The 18,777-nt window shown below is 35.1% G+C and overlaps 1 protein-coding gene and 1 pseudogene across 3 annotated transcripts in view; one reads left to right on the plus strand and one right to left on the minus strand.

The window, feature by feature from the left end:
* FAM120C (family with sequence similarity 120 member C) overlaps nucleotides 1-18,777 on the minus strand; it is a 97,705-nt gene that overhangs the window by 40,545 nt on the left and 38,383 nt on the right. For 2 of the 3 annotated variants that reach the window (XM_039851422.1, XM_039851426.1), the window contains exons 5-9: nucleotides 8,501-8,603; nucleotides 7,870-7,946; nucleotides 7,159-7,439; nucleotides 6,097-6,370; nucleotides 5,276-5,447 (exon numbers count right to left, since the gene is read on the minus strand). In XM_039851422.1, the coding sequence (XP_039707356.1) occupies nucleotides 5,276-5,447; nucleotides 6,097-6,370; nucleotides 7,159-7,439; nucleotides 7,870-7,946; nucleotides 8,501-8,603 (907 nt within the window). Of the gene's footprint in view, nucleotides 1-5,275; nucleotides 5,448-6,096; nucleotides 6,371-6,394; nucleotides 6,608-7,158; nucleotides 7,440-7,869; nucleotides 7,947-8,500; nucleotides 8,604-18,777 lie in introns of those variants that run through there. The other variant, XM_039851423.1, reaches the window with a different exon arrangement.
* On the plus strand, nucleotides 10,452-10,570 carry LOC120593584 (uncharacterized; annotated as a pseudogene).

Consider the following 18,777-nt stretch of genomic DNA (forward strand, 5'->3'; position numbering starts at 1 on the left):
CTGCCAATACTACACAATCTTAATTATTATAGCTACATAATAAGTCTTGTAATCAGGTAATTGCCCCCAATTTCAAAAATACTTTACATATTTAGTTCGTCTCTCCAGGTAAATATTAGAATACTCTTGTCTATATCTACAAATAATCCTTCTGGGATTTGGCTAGGAATTGTGTTAAACCTGTATATCAATTTGGGGAGAACTGACATCTTTACCATGTTGAGTCTTCCAATTCATAGTCATCTATCTCTCTCCATTTATGTAGGTCTTCTTTGATTTCTTTCATCGGCATTTTGTAATTCTCGTCATATAGGTCCTGAACATCTTTTGTTAAATTTATACCTAAGTATTTAATTTCCTTTGGAAAGATTGTAAACGGTATTGCATTTATTTCAGTTCCACATATTCATTGTTAGTACACAGAAATACAATTAATTTCTGTATGTTTATTTTATATTCTACAACTTTGATGAACTCACTTATCACTTTTGGAGTTTTGTTGTAGATTCCTTGTGATTTTCTACATAGACTGTATGTCATCTGCAATCAGGGACAGTTTTATTTTTTCCTTTCTGATCTGTATGCCTTCTATTTCATTTTCTTGCCTTCCTATGCTGGCTAGAACTTCCAGTACTATGTTGAAGAGCAGCAGTAAGGGCAGGCATTTTAGCCTTGTTCCTTATTTTAGGAGAAAAATATTTAGTATTTCACCATTAAGTATAACGTTAGCTATAGGGTTTTTGTATACATTCTTTATCAGTTGAAGAAATTCACCCTAGTCCGAGTTTTTTGAGTTTACTTTTTTAACGTGAATGGTTGATGAATTTTGTCAAATGTTTTCTGTACCAATTCAGATGATCATATTATTTTTTCTTCTTTAGCCTGTTTATATGGTGGATTACATTAATTGATTTTTCAAATATTAAACTAGCCTTGTAACCACAGAATAAACCCTACTTGGCCATGGTGTATAATTGTTTTTCTATACTGCTGAATTCTATTGACTAATATTTTGTTAAAAATTTTTGCATCCATATTGATGTGGGATATCAGTCTGAAATGTTTCTATGTACTGTCTTTATTTGGTTTTAGTATCAAGGTAATACTGGCTTCATAGAATGAGCTGGGAAGTGTTCTAATTTCTGAAAAAGATTGTATAGAATTGATGTTAATTCTTTGTTAAACATTTGGTAGAATACTCCAGTAAAACCAATGGAGCTAGATTTCTTTTTTGGGAAGTTTCAAATTAAATTTTATTAATATTTATAGGGCTATTCAAATTATCTATTTCAAATAAGGTGAGTTACAGTAGTTTGTATATTTTGAGAAATTGGTCCGTTTTGTCTAAGTTGTCAAATTTATGCATAGAGTTGTTTACAGTATTCCCACATAATCCTTTTGATGTCTACAGGCCCTGTGATATCCCGTCTCATTCTCAATATTAGCAACTTGTGTCTTCTCTATTTCTTTCTTTGCAGTCTTGCTAGAAGTTTGTGAATGTTATTGTTCTTTTCAAAAAACCAAGTTTTTGTTTCATTTAATTTTTTCTATTGCTTTTATGTTTTTCGATTTCATTGATTTCTGTTATCTTTATTTCCTCCCTTTGATTTGCTGCAAGTTTAGTTTTCTCTTCCTCTTCTTGTTTCTTAAGGTGAAAGTTCACGTGATTGTTTAAAGCATTTTTCTTTTTTCTAATGTGACCATTAAGTGCTATAAATTTTCCTCTCAGCAACTATTTATCTCTAGTTCACAAATTTTAATATGCTGTATTTTTATTTTCATTTAGTCCTATATATTTTTCTTTTTCTTGAGATTTACTCTTTGACTAATGGATTATATATAGAAATATTTTGTTATTTTCCAAGTATTTACAGATATTCCTAATATCTTTCTGTTGTTGATTTCTAGTTTAATTCCATAGTGGCCTGAGATTAACTCTATATGGTTTCGATTCTTTTACATTTATTGAGGTTTGTTTTGTGGCCCAAGATATAATCTATCATGGCATATGTTCTGTGGGCATGTGAAAAGAAAGTGTATGGTGCTGTTGTTCCATGTTCTGTGAGTTGATTAAATCTTACTCATTTATGGTGTTATTGAGTTTTATATTCTTGCTGATTTTCTGTCTAGTTGTTCTATCTATTATTGAGAGAGGAGTTGAGGTCTCTAATTATAATTGTGAGTTTGTTAATTTTTCACTTAAGTTCTACCAGGTGTTGCATCACATATTTTGTGGCTCTGCTGTTAGGTGATACACATTTAAAACTGCTATGTCTTTTTGATGGACTGACTCTTTTACCATTATGTAATGTCCCTCTCTGTCTCTGGCAATTGTCTTTGATCTGAAGTCTACTTTATTTGGTACTAATATAGCCATTCCTGCTTTCTTTTGATTAATGTTTTCATGGTATATAATTTTCTATCCTTTTACTTACATCATTTATATTTGAAGTGAATTTTTTGTAGACGGCATATAGTTGGGTCATGTTTATCCAGTCTGCAATATCTGTATTTTAATTGGTGTAGTTAGATCACTTATATTTAATGTAATGATTGATATATTAGGGTTTAAAAGTCTGTCATTTTAATTTTTGCTGTTCTGTTTTTCATATCTCTACTTTCTTACTCTTCCCTATGGATTACTTGAAGTTAATTTAGAATTCCATTTTGATTTCTCTATAGTGTTTTTGGATATATCTCTTTGTATAGTTTTTTCAGTGAATTTTCTAGGTTTTACATTATATATACATAACTTATCACAGTCTATTGGTGTTGACATTTTACCAGTGCAAGTGATGTGTAGAAACTTGACTTCTGTTATATCCCTTTACCCTCCTCCATTTCTAATTGTCTTAAATATTTTCCCTACAGACATTGAGAACCACATTAAACAGTGTTATAGTTTTTTTTTCAATTTGAATTGACATTCAATATTATTTTATATTAGTTTCAGGTGCACAGCATAGTGGTTAGATGTTTATATAACATACAAAGTAATCTCCACCAACTTGGCAGTATATATAGTTATTATAATATTATTGACTATATTCCCTATGTTGTACTTCACATCCTCATGACTATTTTGTAACTATTAACTTGTGCTTCTTAATCCTTTCACCTTTTTCACCTCCCATCTGACAATCATCAATTTGTTCTCTGTATCCATGAGTCTGTTTCTGTTTTGTTTTATTTTGTTCTTCAGATCCTACATATTAAGTGAAATTGTATGGTATTTGTTTTTCTCTGTCTGACTTTTTTCACTTAGCATAATACCCTCTAGGTCCATTCATGTTGCCACAAATGGTAAGATTTCATTTTTTATGGCCAAGCAGTATTCCAATGTATATATGTACTTCTTCTTTATCCTATCATCTATGATGGGCACTTAGGTAGCTTTCATATCTCGGTTATTGTAAAAACAATGTTATAGTTTTTGTTTCAACTGTAAAACATAATTTAGAAAACTCATGAGGAGGAAAGTCTATAGTATTTCTCTATATTTTTGTTCTTTCCATTGTTTTTTCTTTCTTCTTGATGTTCCAAGATTCCTTTTATCATTTCCTTTCTGTGTAGAGAATGATTTTTAGCCATTCTTTTAGGGTAGGTCTGCTAGTGAAAAATTACCCTAGTTTTCCTTTATCTGATAACATTTTGATTTCCCCTTCATCCCTGGAGGATACTTTTGGTTGATGTAGAATTCTAAGGTGACAGTTCTTTTCTTTCAGCCCTTGAAAATGTTGTGCTACTTCCTTCTGGACGCCATGGCTTCTGATGAGAGATTAGCTGTTATTCATATTATTTTCCTCCTATAGGTAAAATGTTTCTCTCTGGTTATTTTCAATAATTTTTCTGTTTTAGCTTTCAAAGGTTTGACCAAGTTATATCTTGGCATGGATTTCTTTGGCGGTTATATTGTTTATAATTCACTTAGCTTCTTGAATCTGTGGGTTCATGTTTGTTTTATTTTGTTACCAAATTTGGGGATGTTTCGGCCATTACTTCTTTGAATACATCTATAATCCCAATCCTCTCCTTCTGGGACAACAATGACACAAATATTAGATCTTCTGTTATAGTCCCTGTTCATTTTTTTAGTCTATTTTTTTTTCTGTTATTCAGATTGGGTAGTTTCTATTGTTCTGTCTCCAAGTCCACTGAGTATTTTCTCTGTTATCCCCATTTTGCTGTTTAACCCATCTATTGAGTATTTCATTTCAGTTATTGTATTTTTTAATTCTTAATTTCCATTTGTTCTTCTTTATATCTTATATATCTTTGCTAAGACTTTCTATTTTTAATATGTATCATGTATGTACAGAATTGTTTGTCAAGGCATTTTTTCCCCCCACTGGCTTTATTGAAATATAATAGACAATTAGTTGCTCATGTTTACATTGTACAACTCAATGAGTTTTTTTCCGATTGTAGTTGGCATACGATAATATATTAGTTTCAGTTGTACGGCATAGTGATTAGAGATCTATATAACTCACAAAGTGGTCACCCCACTAAATCTAGTACCTCTCTTCCCCTTATATATTATTTACAACATTGTTGACTATTTTCCTTATGCTACACTTTATATCTCCATGTCTATTTTGTAACTATCCATTTGTACTTCTAACTCTCTCTGCCCTTTTTCATTGTCCCTCCAACCTCCCTCCCATCTAGTAGCCCTCAAAATATTGTCTTTATCTATGAGTTTGTTTCCACTTGTTTTTGTTGTTATTTTGTTCTTTAGATTCCGCATGTACGTGAAATCATGGTATTTGTCTTTCTCTACCTGACTTACTTCATTCAGCGCAATACCCTCTAGATCCAGCAAGGCATTATCTTTTTCCATCCCCTTCTTCTTAGTCTGTGTGTTTCTTTTAATCTGAAGTGAGTCTCTTGTAGGCAGAATATGTAGGGGTCTTGTTTTCTTATCCATTCAGCCACCCTATCTTTTGGTTGGAGCATTTAATTCTTTTCCATTTGAGGCACATGTTGATAGGAATGTAGTTATTACCATTCTTTATTCATGTTTTTGATACATGTTTTTTCTTCTTAAAGAAGTCCCTCCAACATTTCCTGTAATACCACATGATTTCACTCTGAATGCTTAATGACTAAAGAACTAAGGCTTACGTTAATGTATTTCCCTTATCAACATCCATCCTGGTGAATTATACATTTTCTCAAAGACTGCTCCATAGCCAACTATAATGTGCTTACACAGACATTTTTGCTTTGCATCAAGCTTTGAGAGATCTGTCAAAGCCAGAATTATACTTACCTTCCACAGGCAGCCGTCGCCGTCCGGCCAGGCGCTCCATTTTCCGCTGTGTCTCTGCCAGACTGAAAAGGACCCCGTATACATACTGACGAGCTGACCGGAACAGGAGAGCAGCTGGAGGCAGCTCCATGTTACACTCATCCTCAATACATACAGGGATCTTAATCTCACCCTAATAAGAAAATGGTCCAGGGGAAAGGAGAAAATTAATTACCTCAAGGTTTAGAATTGAGCAGAGAAGAACCAGTAATGAACTAGAGCCTATGCAGCCTAGCTGTTATATTTTCTACTTGTATTTAGATGGAGTTTCAGACTAAAAAGAAGCTGTAACAAGCCCAGGTGACCACAGTCAGCTTAAAAGCTATGTTCCATTTTAAAAGTCTCGGCTATGACTGACTATAGCTGACAAAATGAGGAAAGTCTTTCTTAGACATTTTGCTGGGGGATGGATTTGTATGGTGAGATTGGTGGAGGGGATCAGCTCTGGAGAAGTAGAGGAAGAGGCAAAGAACAAAGCAAAAAGCCTCTTTTTAGATGTGTCCATTCCTAGACCAGAATCCATCAACTTGGTACATTGTCTTCTTCAAAATCTCACAATTACACTTTACCTGGGGCCTCATCTTCTGTACAGTCCCATTCCCTGATAGTCTTGCCTCACCTGAGAGCTTTAATACAATGAGGGGCCCCAGCACAACTGATTTCCTTTTATTTCCCTTCAGATATCAATGATCAGAATTTTCTCTGGTAACTTATAACTCCAGGAAGTATGAAGTACACTGTTAAGAACAGAAAGGTTGGTGGGTCCAGATGTGCTTTTTCACCTTAGTGAGGACGTGGTAGATATATGGGTACATAAGACCCCTTCGGTGTCTGTGTTCAGCAACCCGCAAGACTTCTGGAGCAACTGGAGGTAAGGGTGGAATGGTGATGTCCATGTGGTTCCTTGTAGACATAGACAGCAGAGATGGGATGTGGGGCTCGCCATCACCCAGGCTGGCATCTGAAACTCCAGCATCAATAGGCGGTACCCAGGACCCTCTGTCACCATTTGGGTCCTCCCATACTGGCTGCTGCTGAAGTGTTTCTGTAATGTGACTAAAAATTTAGAAAGACAGTGTAGAAAAGAAAAAGGAGGTCGATAAAGATATTCCAACTCAAGATGTCTATTCTGATCCCAAGGAATCTTACAAACACTCTGGAAGTCAGGACACTGGGTTAGCAATGGACCTGATACCTATCCTCTCAGTGGCCATCACTGTCCTCTTGGCTTCTTTCATCTGGCATAAACCAAAGCGATCAAAAGTTGTGGAAACCATTCTGAATCCTTTGCACCTTGTAAGAGACCGTGTTTATAGTCTGCTTATGTTCTAAGAAAATAATTACAATTAAAACCTCAAAGCAGCCCTGTTTCCCAGAAATAATCTGCTTGGAAGAACAATCTAAGAACAAAAGAGCTAGTACAAAATCCCACTGTTTTAATCCTCAGAACTCCGTCTTAGCTACTAAGAAATATAACTGTCTACTCAACTGTTGCAATACTTCAACTCTATACATTCTTTCATCTTTTAAAATTTAATCTACCCTCTCACAAATTAAGCAATGACAGCCATGATATGTAATACACCCATACCAAGGCTTCCCTAACCAGTTGCTATGCTGCTTTTTACCTCAGTGACCTGAATAGCCAAAAATTACCACCTTAACAAGGTCAAAATGAACATGAAGTAGCCAAGCATAGAGAGAGTTTTCCTACTTTGCTTAAAAGCAAAGAGCCAGAAAAAAGCTGGAAACATATACTTCCCCACACCCCTGCCCAGGTTAGCAGCAAAAGAATACAGATGCTTCAGAAGTCTGTTGCCTTGGGTGCCTATACAGATACTTACTGAGAGCTGGCTCCATTTGGCTCATCACCATCAGAGGAAGAAGAGTGGGAAGAGTCTGGTCCCAGAGGAGATGAGGCTTTGGAAGTCAGGTAATTGGGAAACTGGGATGTAGAGGAGTCATAAGAGACAGCCCAATTGGCAAAGGGGCTATCCTGTAGCATGGGATCCTCAGAAAAAGCATGGGAATCTCCCAAAGCATGAGAGGAGAAGAGAAGAGAGGAGTTGGGTCCCATTGGGAATGATGGTGGATATTTCATTTTCTGGGGCACGTGGTGAGAAAACTAAAGGATAAAACAGACAGAAAAGCTATTTAACATTTTACCAGGCTCCAAGATGGTTCCCTGAAAAGTTGTGATATATAGATGCTGCCAGTAGCAGGGATTATTGGGGATATAAAGAACCTACTGAGAATAACAAGAAATAATTCTAACAGTGGTAAATGGACAGAACCCTCTAGAGGCAGGACAATGAACCAACTCATGTCTCCTTCATTAGCTAATATAACTTCACAGTACCCTAATGGTTATTGATTTAGATGTTTTCTTTACATAGTCTGCCATCCTCAGATTGAGAACATTACATAGGTATATACAGCCTTGACATTCTGATAACACTGAATCACCCTAACTCCTTAATTCAGATGATAAAAATCAGGAAGCAACCCGTGTCTAATGTTAACAAATGGTCTCAGGACTCGTAAAATATACTTACCATTTGCTTTCCAGCAGAGATAGTGCCCATTTGATTTCGTGGAAGGGGAGGATTTCCAAGTCGATTATTACGAAAACCTGAAGCAAAGAGAAAAGGCTATAATTAAGTCAATTCTAATAATTCTATCATGTTACATTCTGGAACCCCATATCACCTAAAAAGTTATTTATAATAACTCATTTATAAAAACAATTCATTGAACAGCTACTATGTGCCGTGCCAGGAATCTTAAAAACCTTATAAAGAGGGTATCATGAGCCATATTTCATACAAATGTGATTTGCTAATATTACACAGCTAATAAATAGCAGAGGTGGGATTCAAACTCAGGCCTGACCCCACAGATAGGGCTGTTTTACATATACCATGCCACAGTGGAGGTGAGCACCAAAAGACACCCAAGCTAAGAAAAAGGCATAGGACCCCATCTAAAAATTTGAGAAATCAGGGCCCTGTCTCATGTCACCTCTCTTATTACATGGAAATCAAAAGGAGGCTGTCTACCAAACAGGAATGACTTCTAAGAGGGTGTAATACAAACAAGTGATTCCATTCTGGCCCAGGAGTTCCTGAGGGAGTAACTCAGTTTCTCCTATGGACAGATCAGCTCAGCATCAGATGGAAGCCTTACCTAGAAAGGAGGAGGGACCCACTGGCAGCGAAGAGAGTTTGTTTGTGACTGAATAGTATTCAACAGCTTTCTTGAATCGCTCTATTTTATCTTCTGTCCTGGACTGGATGTTGGAACATCAGATGTTCAGAAGAAAGAACATAAGAGTACCTTTTTCATGTAATTTATAATTTGAGAGTCAAAACAGTAGCAGAAATCGAATATTTAAAGAAATATGAGAGAGCAATTTTCATGTTGTAGAAAAGATTATATAGGGAGAAAACATTATAGTACATAAAATCTGCAAAATTTTTAAAAATTAAGTTTAAAAATAAATAAAAGTTTACTTACATTTTGTACTATTCTAAAGTGGTCACATGATCATTAGAAAAAATACATAAGGATGGGGGAAATTCATAGTACCACCAGCAAAGATATTTTAGTGTATTTCCTTCCAGTATTTTTTATATTAACTTTTTATTAACTGAAGTATAGCTGGACTATTTTTATACACACATTTTTCTGTAGTTGATACCTTAACTACGTATAATTTTGTATCTTGCTTTTATTATGTTACAAAATAATTTTGAATGGCTTGTATTTTTTCATTATAAATATATTATAAATTATGTAATTACTTTCATAATACCTGACATTATGTTATTTCTCACATTTGGCTATTATAAGCTATACAGCAAAGAACATATATGTACATATAAGTTTTTTCTGGATTTCAGATTATGTCCTTAAGAAAATGTCCTAAAAGTGAAATCATTGGTTCAAAAGATATGAACATTAAAATCAAAAGCACTTAAACTCATATAAAAACCACAATGTGACATCACTATATATCCACTAGAATGTCTAAAAGTAAAGATGGTAAATATCAAGGACTGTCAATGATATGGAGTAACTGGAATTCCAGGACATTACTGATGGAAATGTATATTGGTACAGTTTGGAAAATACTTTGGCAGTTTCTTATAAAGTTAAACATATATTTAACATATGGCATGGCAATCCTACACCTAAGTATTTACCCAGGAGAAATGAGTCTATTTATCCACCAAAAGATATGAACAAGAATGCTAACAAGAGCTTTATTCTTAATAGCCCCAAACTGGAAATAACTCAAATGCATATTAACAGGAAAATGGATAAATTGTGGTATGTTCATATAACAGAATACTATTCAACAATAAAAAAGAACAAAGTACAGATACACGCAACACTATCTCAAAGATGTACTGAGTGAGAGAAGATACAAAAGAGCACATATCAAGTTCAAGTAGAAGCTAAACTAATCTATGGCAATAGAAGTAAAAATACTGTTTACCTCTGTGGGGTTAGGGCTGACTTAAAAGGGGCTTTGCCTTATTGAGCCTTTTCTACTGTTATTTGAAAATCCTCTTGAATATAACTATATGATCTTCATAACATTTCATCAAGTAGAATATAATGTTAAAGTAATTTCTAATTTCTCGTTATAAATAATGTTCTGATAAGCACATTTTTACATAAGTTTCTTGGGTTATTTCATAGGGAAAATTCTTAGAAGTGAAATTACTAGGTCAAAGGATGTGGTCATTTTCATAGACTCCTGGCACATGATACTAAATCTCTTCTCAAAGTAAATGTCTTAAGTTAAACTCTCATCATCAATGCATGAGAGAGTGCCCAATTTACTATGTAGGCCCAGTGTTGACTATTTTCTACAAAAAAAAAAAATCATCTAACCATAATAAACATTTATTACTTATAGAAAAATTAAAATACATAATTGAAAATGAAAAATTTTAAATATTTATAATCTTATTTCTCAGAGTTTGTAATTGTTAACACCCCAGGGTCTAGATAGCATTCCAGATCTCTATTTGTATGCAGTGAGGCACACAAACACAGAAATGAAGATCTCCAGGTCCAACAAAATCACTCTGCTTTTTAAAAAATTGGACTTAAAATAATTATTTGAGTGTATGGCCATGCCACCCTGAACAAGTCCTATTCCATCTGATCTTGGAAGCTAAGCAGGGTTGGGCCTGGTTAGTACTTGGATGGGAGACCACTTAGGAAGATGAGGTGATGTAGGCGTAAAAAAATAAAAAATAAGGGATTGTAACCTGACAAGGTCCTTGCAATCTGTGAGGTCAACCAAGGATTGCCTCACCTTAAAAAAAAAAAATCATAATAATAAAATAATTGTTTGAAAAAAAGGGTTCCACGTCTAAAGAATGTCTGCAAATTACTGACTTACAGAATATCTACATGGCTGAATTGTATCAAGGTTCCATAATTTATGTATTGTTATTTCCTGATTATATTTTATAATATATGTAATAACTGAAAATGAACTCCTAAAAGATACAAGCTACTTACAATGATCCTTATTATCTCTACTTTGGCACCCAATTCCCTCTCCAAAAGTGACCACTGTTACCAGTTTGGTATATGTCTTATAACTTTTGCTGTGCTTATGTACACATATGTATATACATCAATATGGTTTTGTTTTTTTCACATAAGTGGAATACTATAACCACATTGTTTTTTTAACCTGTTTTCTGTAGTTAATATGCCTTGTAAACTATTCAATATCAATAAGTATGATGCAATCCTTTGAAATACTGAATTATGTATGCTTTCTTCAATGTACCACTCTGTTCTGTGCCCTAACAGGCAAATATTTACTCTTTCTTCCAAGGGTACCTCTTCTATGAAACCTTTCCTTCTCTGAAATCGTTATTGTGTTTTTTCTTTGCTGTACTTATTTGCTTCTGTCTTCCCATTTAACCTCAAGTTCTGTGAGGACAAAAATGGTTTATTCACATTTATATCTTAGTGTCTAGCTTGGGGCCTGATCTATAGAAGTTTATGCAGTATTTGATATATGACAGTATTTAGAAAAGTCCTACACTTTTCTTGATCCACAGAGGCCACAGTTAGCAGAGCAAAACCCCACACTTTGACAACATTACCTAGCAGTTTTAGCATGTCTGTTTAGAAGAACTCTGCTCACAACTGAACTGTCAAAAATGATGTGTATGAAATTATACAGCAACAATGACGAATGGTTTAAGACATAAACAGTTAAGTGAAAAAAGGAGATTAAAAATTTTTACACTGAGATAAATACTACATCAAAACACACATATAAAGGAGACAAAGAAACAGTATAAACAATTTAGGGTAGAATTAGGAGCAAAGTCTCTGTATTTAATTTTTTCTTCTTTTTTTCAATAAAAAAAGGATCCTTGTTATTAAGAATAGTCATTATCCAAGTTCCAAAATTCATGAAGCAACGAAGTGAAGCAAAATCAGTAACACTGAAAATATTCAACAGAACACTTATAAAATTTGTCCTTCATCTACATACAATAGAATATTATTATCTTAAAAAGAAAGGAAATTCTGACACATGCTACAGCATGGATGAATATTTAGGACATTACACTAAGTGAAATAAGCCAGTCACAAAAAGACAAATACTGTATGATTCCATGAGGTAACTGAAGTCATCAAAATTAGAGATAGAAAGTGGAATGTTGGTAGCCAGGGGCTGTGGGAGAGGGGAAATGAAGTTAACATTTAATGGGCATAGAGTTTCAGTTTTACAAGATGAAAAAAATTATGGAGATAGAAGATGGTGGTGGTTGTACAACATTATGATGTATTTAATACTACTGAACTGTACACTTAAACTGGTTACGATGGTAAATTTTGTTATGTGTATTTTACCACAATAAAAAAAATTAGATACATCTTTGGAAACATGGCAAAGTGTGAGACGGCCCCAGATCTCTCCCCTTGAAACAACAATAAGTTGAAGCACTAAAACTCAAGAAAAAAAACACCCAAATTGCACACCATCACGTCTAAGCATGAGATCTGCGTATAAGAAATACCACAGGTCAGAACCCTGGGTGTCGGGTGGTGGACTGGGACAAATAAAGAAGTTGCCTCTCGCAGCCGCTGGAGCTCCCTGCAGGAGGAGGGGGAAGGGTAAACGTGCAGCAACTTCCCTGAACAGTCCTGCCTGGGAAAGTTGTGAGCTCCCTGTAGCCAGCTGACGGCAGGGCCCAGTCATCAGGGCAGAAAGCAGAGAAGAGGCTGGCAGAGAAACAACAGCTGATTTTTACCGACTGCAGTTGCAAAATTGAGACTGAGCCGCAGCTCCCAACACCCAACCCAAAGGACCCCTCTCCCCATACCCTCTGAGACCAAGCACTGCGGAGCCTCAGGGGAATCTGAGAAAACACTGCCAAAACTGTTGCTAATACTGACAGGGACTGAAACTGAGGGTAGCGAGCATGATTAAATATCTATCAGAAAATAAAAAGGCATTTTTAAAGCTTTATATAAAGCAGGGATCCAAGAGGCGTAGACGCCACCTACTGGAAACCAAAAGAATAGCACCTCCCTTGCAGCGGGCAAAAGACAGACCTTTATATAATAAATCTTCTCTCTGGAAAAAAAGCACAATAAATTTCCATTAATGCCCAGGTGGAGAAATAGTCCATGAAACACTATGAACAATCAAGGTGACAAGGCATCTCAGAAAGAAAGAAAAAAATTTCCAGAAAATAAGCTTACAGACATAGAAATATGCCACTTAAATGACAGAGAATTTAGGATGGTACTTCTGAAAAAACTGAGTGAGTTCCGAAATGAGTCATATCAACAATTTCAGGAATTGAAAAAAACAACTAGATGAGCAGAGAAAGGAGAACAAGACCCTCAAAAAGAACAGAATAGATCTTCTGGAGATAAACTTACAACAATAACACACACACACACATTATCAATACACACACACACACACACTGCAAGAGTTGAAAAATGAAATAGCAAGCTTGGGAAATAGAGTCAAACAAATGGAGGAAAGGATCAGTGATATCAAAGACAGAAATCTAGAAAAAAATTAGAAGAAAGAAGAGAGGAACCAAAGAATGAAAAATAATGAAAGAGAAATTCAAGAACTATCTGATACCATCAGGAGAGGAAACATAAGAATAATTTAGGGCATTATCAAAGGAGAGGAAAAGGAACAGGGATTAGAGAGCATTTTCAAACAAATAGTGGACGAGAATTTCCCAAAGCTAAGGAATGAGCTAGAGCTTGGAATTCAAGAAGTCAACAGAACGACCAATTATCTCAACCCCAAAATGCCTTCACCAAGACACACTGTATTAAATTTATCAAAAAATCAATGACAATGATAGAATTCTCAGGGCAGCCAGGGAGAAAAAAAGGGTAACTTATAAAGGTAAAGCCATTGGATTATGCTCGGACTTCTCAGTGCAAACCTTACAGCCAGAAAGGAATAGAATCAAATATTTAAACTATTAAGTGAAAGGAACTACCAGCCTAGAATAATGTATCGGGCTAAGCTCAACTTTAGACATAAAAGAGAAATTAAAACCTTTCCAGACATAGAAAAATTGAGGGAATTCTCCACTACGAGGCCTGCACTACAGGAAATAGTGAAAGGGGTCAGTTCACATAAAACAAAATGACAAAAAAACAAAACAAAACCCATAATTAGGAGTAAAGTGACTATCAGGAAAATAGAAGCAGAAGAGTGCAACCATTACTAAGAACAGGGCATTATGAGCTTAAATAATAAGAAGAGATTTGTTATAACAAAATAGTAATGAATGTTCAGCATACACAGGGACAAACTGAGGTAACGACTGAAAAGGGGGATTCAAAGATCCAAATTCGCAAAGGGAAATGGAGATAAGGCACTCACAGAAGAAAATGGACGACTGTATATATATAACTATCCTTTACATATTTGTAATGGTAACCACATGCCAAAGATTCAGAACCTAAGTATATAATATAAAACAGGAGGGACCAGAGGGAAAACCAATGAAAGCCAACCAAAATAAAGAAAACAGAAACAAAAGGACAAGGAAACAAGGGAAACACTGAACTACCAGAAAGCAAAAGAAAAATGGCTATAAGACCTCATATTTCAATAATCACCCTAAATGTAAATGGATTGAACTCACAATAAAAAGGAACAGAGTGGCAGAATGGATCAAAAAACAAAATCCAAACATATGCTGCCTCCAGGAGACACATCTCAGCTCCAAAGACAAATATAGACTCAAAGTGAAAGGGTGGAAAATATTTTGAGCAAATGGCATTCAGAGAAAAGTGGGAGTAGCGGTACTAATATCGGATGAAAGAGACTTCACAATAAAAAAGGTAAAGAAAGATACGGAGGGACACTTCATAATGATAAAGGGAATCATGCACCAAGAAGACATAACAATTATTAATATCTTTGCTACCAATCAGAGAGCCTTGAAATATGTAAATTAATTACTAACAGAACTAAAGGGAGAAACAGAACAAAAAACACTATCATAGGAGGGGACCTAAATACCCCACTGTCGGGTCTATAGCCATGCTACCTTGATCAAGCCCTATGCCATCTGCTGCTCTTGGAAGCTAAGTAGGGTCATTAGTACTTGGATGGGAGACCACCTAGGAAGACCAGGTGATGTAGGCGTAAAAAAAATAAAAATAAAAAAAATAAAGGATCGTAAGATGACAAGGTCTTTGCAATCTGTGAGGTCAACCAAGGGTTGCCTCACCTAAAAAATAAAATAAAATAAAAAAAAAGATTAAAAAAACATATCCCACTGTCGGTATGGACAGATCATCCAAACGGAAAATAAAGAAATAACATCTTTAAATGACACATTAGACTAATTGGACATAATTGACGTTGACAGAGCCTTCCATCCAAAAACAGCTACTTGTACATTCTTCTCTAGTGCACGTGGAATATTCTTAAGAATCAACCACATACTGGGACACAGAGATGGCCTCAACAAATATAAGAGACTTGAAATCAAACCAACCATATTCTCTGATCATAATGCTTTGAAACTAAAGATCAACTGCAGAAAGAAATCAGAAAGAACCACAAAACATTGAGATTAAACAACATGCTACTGAAGAATAACTTCAGTAGAATTTATAACAGGGAAGAAATAAAAAGAGATATCAAGAAATAAGAGAAGAAATAAAAAGAGATATCAAGAAATACATGGAAACAAATCATAATGATAGAACAACGTATCAAAACTTTTGGGACACGGCAAAAACGGTCATAAAAGAAAAGTTCATATCATTACAGGCCTATCTCCAAAAACTAGAATGTGCCCAAATAAAAAAGCTAATGCTTCATCTTATAAAACTAGAAAAGAACAAATGAAGCCTAAAGTCAGCAGAAGGAAAGAAATAATCAAAATTAGAGCAGAAATAAATGAAATTGAAAACAAACAAAAAAAGATACAAAAAATAAATACAACAAACAGCTGGTTCTTTGAGAAGGTTAATAAAATTGACAAACCCCTGGCTAGGCTCACTAAACTTTTTTTTTTTCTCCTTGAAAAAGGACAAATAAAGAAAATCAGGGATGAAAGAGGGGAAATTACAACTGATACCGAAGAAATACAAAGGATCACACAAGAATACTATGAAAAAGTATATAACGCCAAATTTAATAACCTAGAAGAAATGGACCAGTACTTAGAAAAATACAGTTTTCCAAGACTGAATCAAGAAAAACTGGAAAATCTAAATAGAATGATCAGTAGTATGGAAATTGAAACAATTATCAAAAACCTACCAAAAAATAAAAGTCCAGGACCAGATGCCATCACCAATGAATTCCACCAAACATTCAAAGATTTAATACCTCTTCTCCTCAAACTCTTCCAAAAAATCAAAGAGGAAGCAATACTTCCCAACTCACTTTAGGAGGCCAATATTACTCTGATACCAAAACTTGGTAAAGATAACACAAAAAAAGGAAAACTACAGACCAATATCTCTCATGGACACAAATGCAAAATTTCTAAACAACATACTAGCAAACAGAATCTACCAACACATTAAAAAGATTATACACCATGATCAAGTGGGCTTCATCCCAGGGGCACAGGGATGGTTCAATACACGCAAATTGATCAATGTGATACATCAAATAAACAAATTGAAAAATAAGAATCATATAATCATATCAATAGATGCAGAAAAAGCCTTCGACAAGATACAGCATCCATTTAGGATCAAAACACTTCACAAAATCAGTATAGAAGGAAAGTACCTTAACATAATAAAGGCCATCTATGACAAACCCTCAGCCAGCATTATACTTAATGGTGAAAAACTGAAAACCTTCCCTCTAAGATCGGGAACAAGGCAAGGCTGTCCACTATTGCCACTGTTATTCAATATAACATTGGAGGTCCTAGCAAGTACAATCAGACAAGAGAAAGATATCAAAGGCATCCAAATAGGAAACGAAGAAGTCACACTGTCACTATTTGTGGATGACATGATTCTCTACATAGAAAATCCTAAAGAGTCCAGAAGAACACTAGAAACAATAAGCAAATATAGTAAAGTTTCTCGATACAAAATCAACGTTCAAAAATCCATAGCTTTCCTATACTCTAATAATGAAGTGTCAGAAAAAGAAGTGAAAAAAATAATTCCTTTTGCAATTGCAACAAAAAGAATAAAATACCTAGGAATAAATTTAATGAAACAGGTGAAGGACCTATATAATGAAAACTACAAGACTCTATTAAAAGAAATTGAAGAAGATACAAAGAAAGGGAAAGATATTCCGTGTTGTTGGATTGGAAGAATCAACATGGTGAAAATGACCATATTACCTAAAGCATTATACAGATTTAATGCAATTCCCATCAAAAGCCCATCACCATTTTTTAGAGAAATAGAACAAAAAATCATCAGATTTGTATGGAAGCACAAAAAACCTCGAATTGGCAAAGCCAACCTAAGAATAAAGAACAAGGCTGGAGGCATCACTCTGCCTGACTTCAAATTATACTCCAAAGCGACAGTAATCAAAACAGCATGGTATTGGCAGAAAAACAGACACTCAGATCAGTGGAACAGAATCAAGAGACTAGAAGTAAACCCATATTAATATGGGCAAATAATTTTCGAAAAGAAGCCAAAAACATACAGTGAAGAAGTGGAAGCCTTTTCAATAAATGGTCCTGGGTAACTGGAAAGTCACCTGCAAAAAAATGAAATTAGACTGTTGTCTATCATCACACCAAAATTAACTCAAAATGGATTAAGGACCTGAATATAAGACCTGAAATAATAAAATGCATAGAAGAAAACATAAGAACAAAACTCAAGGACCTTGGACTTAAAGAGGATTTTATGAATTTGACTTCAAAGGCAAGGGAAGTAAAAGCTAAAATAAATGAATGGGACTACATCAAACTAAAAAGCTCTGCTTAGCAAAAGAAATCGTCAACAAGGTAAAGAGAGAAACATCTGAATGTAAAAATATATTTGCAAGCAACACCTCAGATTAAGGGCCTAATATCCAAAATATACAAAGAACTCATATGACTCAATAACAACAAAAACACAAGTGATCCAATCAAAAAATGGGCAGAAGGCCTGAACAGACACTTCTCCCTAGAGGACATACAAATGGCCAACAAATATATGCAAAGATGCTCAACATTGCTAGCTATTAGGGAAATGCAAACCAAAACCACAATGAGATACCATCTCACACCTGTCAGAATAGCTATCACCAACAGGACAAGTAATAACAACTGTTGGAGAGGACGCAGAGAAAAAGGAACCCTCATACACTGCTGGTGGGACTGCAAATTGGTATAGCCACTATGGAAAACAGTATGGAGGTTCCTCAAAAAGATAAGACTTGATCTACCATATGATCCAGCAATCCCTCTACTAGGTATTTACCCCAAAGACTTGAAAACCCATATCTGAAAAGACATTTGCACCTCGATGTCCACAGCAGCATTATTCACAGTGGCCAGGACATGGAAGCAACCAAAGTGTCGTATGATAAATGATTGGCTAAAGAAGCTGTGGTACATATATACAATAGAATATTACTCAGCCATAAGAAGAGATGAATACTGCCATTTGCGACAAATGGATGGACCTCGAGATAATCATGCTAAGTGAAATAAGCCAGACAGAAAAAGTTGAAAATCACATGATATCACTTATGTGTGGGATATAAACCTAAAAGCAACAAATGAGCGTGACAAACAAAGTCTCATGGACATGGACTATAGACTAGTGGTTACCAGAAGACTATAGACTAGTGGTTACTAGTGGAGTGGGGGAAGAGAGGGGAGGTAGACGGGGTAAAGGAGGTCAAATATAGGGGAATAGGGAGATGGTGAAGTGGGTAAAGGGGATCAAATATATGGAAGCTGAAGGAAACTGGACTTTGGGTCGTAAAC

The sequence above is a fragment of the Pteropus medius genome, unplaced genomic scaffold (genome assembly GCF_902729225.1).
Source record: "Pteropus medius unplaced genomic scaffold, Ma_sr-lr_union100, whole genome shotgun sequence".
Lineage (NCBI taxonomy): Eukaryota > Metazoa > Chordata > Mammalia > Chiroptera > Pteropodidae > Pteropus > Pteropus medius.